The 5,784-nt window shown below is 42.3% G+C and overlaps 1 protein-coding gene across 1 annotated transcript; it reads left to right on the top strand.

Annotated features, from left to right (window-relative positions):
* Window positions 1–237: 237 nt before the first annotated feature.
* qtrt1 (queuine tRNA-ribosyltransferase 1) lies at window positions 238–5,177 on the top strand (the record flags this gene model as incomplete). Its single annotated transcript, XM_080511589.1, has 9 exons — window positions 238–525; window positions 610–678; window positions 776–914; window positions 1,627–1,821; window positions 2,050–2,188; window positions 2,312–2,387; window positions 2,476–2,585; window positions 3,171–3,255; window positions 4,466–5,177. 9 exons carry the CDS (start codon window positions 238–240, stop codon window positions 4,616–4,618), a joined length of 1,254 nt encoding a protein of 417 aa, XP_080367715.1. The 3' UTR covers window positions 4,619–5,177.
* Window positions 5,178–5,784: the final 607 nt, after the last annotated feature.

Here is a 5,784-nt window from a genome sequence, read left to right as displayed (position 1 = left end):
CCAAACAAACACCATCCGGTCACAGGAGGAGACATCCGATCGAAACCGGCGAGTATAGTCCCGCCTCTTGTCCAAAGAGCTGGACCTTCTATTGGACAACATGGACGCTTATCTATTAACTGGTAGTCTTATTGGATAAAGAAAAGGCGTTTTCCGCTCTCGAATCAAAAACCCCATTTCCAATTGGCCGGAGCGACTTGTCAGTCAAAAGCCCCTCGTATCACGTGATTTTCAAACATGGCTGCCACCATAGAGTGTGCAGGCGACACAACTACTTCAGAAAACAGCATGTCTCTAAAGAAAACTCTGTCTGTAGCTTCGCCTTTAACTTTGAGAATTGTTGCGGAGTGCCCAGTGACTAAGGCTCGAGCTTGTGATCTCGTGCTGCCGCACGGCGCCGTCAGCATGCCGGTTTTCATGCCTGTCGGCACTCAGGGGACTATGAAGGGAATCACTGTGGATCAGCTGGAGGCCCTGGGATGTCACATATGTCTGGGAAACACATACCATCTCGGCATGAGACCGGTGGGTAATCGTCCGGCATCCGTGGAACAATCTGCCAAGTCATTACCAAGACAAAAGAGTTCTACTCCTCTGTTTTCATATCAGGGTCCTGATTTGATCGAGAAAGCCAGAGGTTTACATGGGTTCATGAACTGGAAGAGAAATCTCCTTACTGTGAGTGCACTCTTGCTTTCCTTAATCAAATTTTACATCATTAAAATGTCCTTATACTCTATGGTGTTCTTTGTGTAAAAATCCTGTACGTCTACAGGACAGTGGAGGGTTTCAGATGGTGTCTCTCGTTGAACTATCGGAAGTCACTGAAGAAGGGGTTAAGTTCAAGTCCCCCTATGATGGCAAAGAGATCCTCCTGACTCCCGAGAAGTCCATCAGCATACAGAACAGTTTAGGTCAGTGAGGAATCTGTGGTGTTATACATGCTATCTGCTGCTCATTAAATATTAATTGATCTCTAAGACTCGTTAACAAAAGTCTTAGTAACATATTTCTGAACGTTTGCCCAGGTTTTGATGTGCTTTTTGTGTCAGTGGTTCCAATGGTGCTGGACTAGTTACCTGAAGAAAAACGACAGAATAATAATGATGATGGTGATGATGATAATGTTGAGGTGAGAAAAATGTGACCAACCAGTAATCAACATAATCTCGATTCTGCCAAAATATAAACAGGAATTCAATTCGAGGTTGTTGCCGTTAACAATTTGTTGAAACCTTTGCGATGACGAATGAAAACATACAAATGCTGCACCAAACAGCAATTACGGTAGATCATTGTGTGAGTCTCGGATAAGACAGTCGCTCACATTTATGACAGTGGTGGTGACTCGCGCACGTTCTACAACTTTAAATCGTTCCCAGCACTGAGGGCCGCATTGGTTGGTTCTCAAATGTTGCAAATTCAACTTTGTTGCAGTTAAGTACGTCATTTATTCGCCATTTATTATAGTATTCAAGTCGGTATTGTCTCCATACATCAACTGCAGTAATGAAGACGACAAGCATTTCTAACTTGGAGTCTTGGTACACGGGTAGGACGTTACAAATTCTTGAAACTTCCTCCTCATTTCCCCAGACAAACTGTGTTTCAAAATTTGTCCCTTAGGGTCGGACATCATGATGCAGCTTGACGACGTCGTCAGCAGTACAGTGACTGGACCGAGAGTGGAGGAAGCTATGCACAGATCCATCCGATGGCTGGACCGCTGCATTGCCGCCAATAAAAACCCCGACAGACAAAACCTTTTCGCCATCATCCAAGGGGGGTTGAATGCGGAGCTGCGCAAGGCTTGTTTGGCTGGTAATTATTAACAGTTATGTTACAACTCCAGTCTCCAATGATACAAGGATTTTATGTGAAATAGACACACACACACACACACACACACACACACACGATTCACTATTTTCATGTCATATCTAGATGTACATAGCACTAGTTTTGAAGCACTTTGGCTGTGGAACGACGCAGATCAGGTTTTTTTTTTTTTTACGCTTGCTCTTTAAATTAGATTTGTCCGTCTTGTAGAAATGACTCGGCGCGACGTGCCTGGTTTTGCCATCGGCGGCTTGAGCGGAGGAGAGGAGAAGGATGACTTCTGGAGGATGGTCACACTGAGCACTGACCACCTCCCGCGAGAAAAGCCTCGCTACCTCATGGGTGTTGGGTATGTGTACCCGTCTGTTCCCGCAATTCATCACGAGACGTGTCCTGCTTCTTGGTTACTGGGTTATTAAGAGAAGAGGGGTTGTTGTTTTTGTTTTGTTTTTTGGTCCTTGTGTGCTTGTAGGTATGCTGTGGATTTGGTGGTGTGTGTCGCCCTGGGCTGTGATATGTTTGACTGTGTTTTCCCGACCCGCACTGCAGTAAGTCCCCCTTTGCGTTGCGACCGTTTGCCGTTGATGTCGACCAGGTTTTCGCTGGAGTTCTGTCAATTGTGGACTTTTCCCTCAGAGGTTTGGCTCCGCTTTGGTCCCTTGGGGATCCCTGCAGGTGAAACAGAAGCAGTATGCCAAAGACTTGCAGCCCATAGACCCAGACTGTCAGTGTCCCACCTGCAAGAGGTAAAGAAAGAATGAATGCAATGTGGCAATTTGAAGGTTGTCTTCATATATATATATATATATATATATATATATGTACACAACCTTTATAAGTTGGTGTCCTTCACATTTTCTCTTCATCAAGGTAGAAAATGAATGATTTCAGATATTAATCTATTACTTCAAAGCATATTTTTAATTGATGATTATTTAGAATAAAGATGGAAAATCTAGGTGGTAAAGCAAGGACTTGTCAAAGAAGTAAGTGTAAAGTTTGAGATTAAAAGTGGAATATGGAGAAAAGTACATTTCAAGTCCACTACTTTTCAATATCAATGATTATTTCAGCATTTTTTTTTTTTTTTATATATACACAGACTCAAATTGTTGCATTATACCAGAAATCCAAATGGATCCTGGCTCCATTTCTTCAAAAATGTGCTCCTCATATGTTGTCTGGACTTACTGCTCGCTGAAATGGTAACTTTGAGCTCATCTGGCTCAAACATTGACTGGATTACGAGACGTATATGTTTGAACTGAGCTCTTAGTCTTTTTTTGATCAGTGCTTTGTGTGTAACGACCAGTGGCTGTTCTGTGTTTCAGACATAGTCGCGCTTATCTGCACGCACTGTTTAAGAGTGACACCGCAGCCATGCATCACATCACCATCCATAACATCGCCTACCAGGTCAGTATGAGAAAAACCTTTTTGAAAGTCACGAGCATTGACTTGATTTACATGCCGATTCTTCGAATTAAATATGAATATGTATAAAAAAAATGTAATGTAATAAAATAATCACACATTGAAGCATTTTGAATTTCATTATTGTTGCTAAGGGACTTTCAGATCATAGCTTTTTTATTATAATTTTATTTTTAATGACTGTATAAGCAGCTAAATTATAATTCTTGGCTGGTACATTTTTATATGTTGACCTTCAATGTGAGGCATTCCGGTTTGAACTTTGGTTCCTACAGGGAAAGCAATCAAAACAATAGGGCCTCAAATATAAAATTTAATGTGATTAGTCCATGATATATGGAAGTTATACAGTGAAAAAAACAATTGGTACAATGAAGTTTTATACCCTCAATTACTTTGGATGCACATGGACAAGTAATGCATGTTAAAACGAGCTGATCTGTTTTAAAGTCCCTCTCAGCAACGCGATAAATACAATTCATCATTTCATTATCCTCGTGTTCCTGCCACCCGGTGAAAGGCATCATCTTCAGCCACACGTCACCGTCATTCGTTTCCATTTTGTGCTCCAAAATCCCTCAACATCTCTGACAGAAATATGGCGTCAGATGTTGTACTCTTCAGATGCATTTGACAGAATTATGCTTTCACTTCAATTTGCAGCCATTAAATTCTTTCTGTGCCTCGCTGCACCAGCTTGTTTAAGTGCTCTGACATTCTGAAAACAATGAAGGGCCTCATCTTGCGACAGATGTGTCCCAAAAGACAACAATCATCTGAGGAGAATCATAATAAATACGGTCTGATTATGCAATCTATTCATTCATTTGATTTCTTTCTTTTTTCTTTTTTTTTTTGTTCTGAAGTCCATTTTCCCTCATAAGCTCCAAGCAGTGAGAGCGAGGAATGTCCATGATGGTCGTTCTGTTGGTTCCCCCTCTCCACGGCTTTGATCTCATCAAGGTTTTTAATTGGATCCTATGGAACATTACAATTTTAGCTTAACATGCTGCCATGGGGGAAAGGGTTACAAGAGGAGAAAGTACGCTCATCACATGCTGACCAGTGTTTGACCTTGCGCTCACTGAAGGTGCACAGTAGACACGAGATGATTTCCCACTGAAGATCGATGGTAATTGCATTACTTTTCCTCAGTTCATCAAACATTTTTTTTTTTTTTTCCTCTTTGCAGCTCACCCTGATGCACTCTGTGAGACAAAGCATCGTGGAAGGCCGCTTCCCGGAGTTTATACAGACATTCATGAAGCGATTGTTTCCCTCCCGTGACCAGTATCCCAGCTGGGCTGTGGACGCCTTGGCTTCGGTCAACGTCACGTTGGAGTAGAGACCCCCAAGAGAACTGTTTGGAGCCGACATGGACGTGAAAGTCAAACAGTGACAGGAAGGTTTTATACCTTTTTAAACGCTTCTCTCTTTCAGCTCTTTGTTTATACTTTTATATGCATTGTTAACTTTTTTTTGTGTGTGTGTGTGTGTGTGTGTGTGTGTGTGTGTGTGTGTGTGTGTGTGTGTGTGTGTGTGTGTGTGTGTGTGTGTGTGTGTGTGTGTGTGTGTGTGTGTGTGTGTGTGTGTGTGTGTGTGTGTGTGTGTGTGTGTGTGTGTGTGTGTGTGTGTGTGTGTGTGTGTGTGTGTGTGTGTGTGTAACAATCAGGAGAATGGGTTGTGGTCCGAGGAGATAAAAGTACGTCGTTTCCAACAAACCTCTTCAAATTGTCCTCCGAGTACGCATTATGATAATGTCGGGCTGAATGGGGTTTAATGAGGTTTGAAACACATGAACTATCTCTTCGGATATGCTCAGACACTTTTTGTTGTTACCATGGCTACTGTGCTTGGCCCACCCACTTCAAATGACTGATACGCTTTCCTGTCAACGTCTTGTGGATTTGAGTTCATTCCAGAGCTTTATCCTGTCACACAAAGGATCCAGAATATTAAACATTTTACACTCAAGCCCGTGTTATACCTTTAATGCTGCGAGTGACTGCCAGCTGAATGTTTGAACACATCAATGAGTCTCACAGCAGGTGGTGTGCGTTCCTGAAAGTGACCACCAGAGGGCGCAGTGGGTGCAACCATAGGCAAAAAGTAACGTGTTGTGTACGTTTCTTATTAGGAGATGAAAGTGAAAATTGGACTTCCAGTTTTGTAACACGTTTGTGAACAAGTGTAGTTGTAAAAAGTCTTTCTAAATAATAATGCCCTCCCCCCATCAGCTCAGCAGGCACTGCTCCTTTCTGTGGCTGAGTGGAGTTTTTTGTTTGGGGCACACTGGGTGCTGTTCCTGTCATTAATATTAATCAATGGAAGTTAATCTGAATAACACCTGTTGTCTGTGGCTTTGAGTCAACAGTCCTCTTAAGCACCGCATTTGAATTTCATTATCCTTTCTGTTGTGGCCAAAGGCTGCAAGAAAATTAAACCTGTGACATGAACTGAGTGGCAGGAAACCCAATACACAGCTGAAGTGTTGTCCTGCATTAGAACTGA

Source organism: Blennius ocellaris, assembly GCF_963422515.1.
Source record: "Blennius ocellaris genome assembly, chromosome: 16".
Classification (NCBI taxonomy): domain Eukaryota; kingdom Metazoa; phylum Chordata; class Actinopteri; order Blenniiformes; family Blenniidae; genus Blennius; species Blennius ocellaris.
This window is presented reverse-complemented; position numbering and strand designations above follow the sequence as displayed.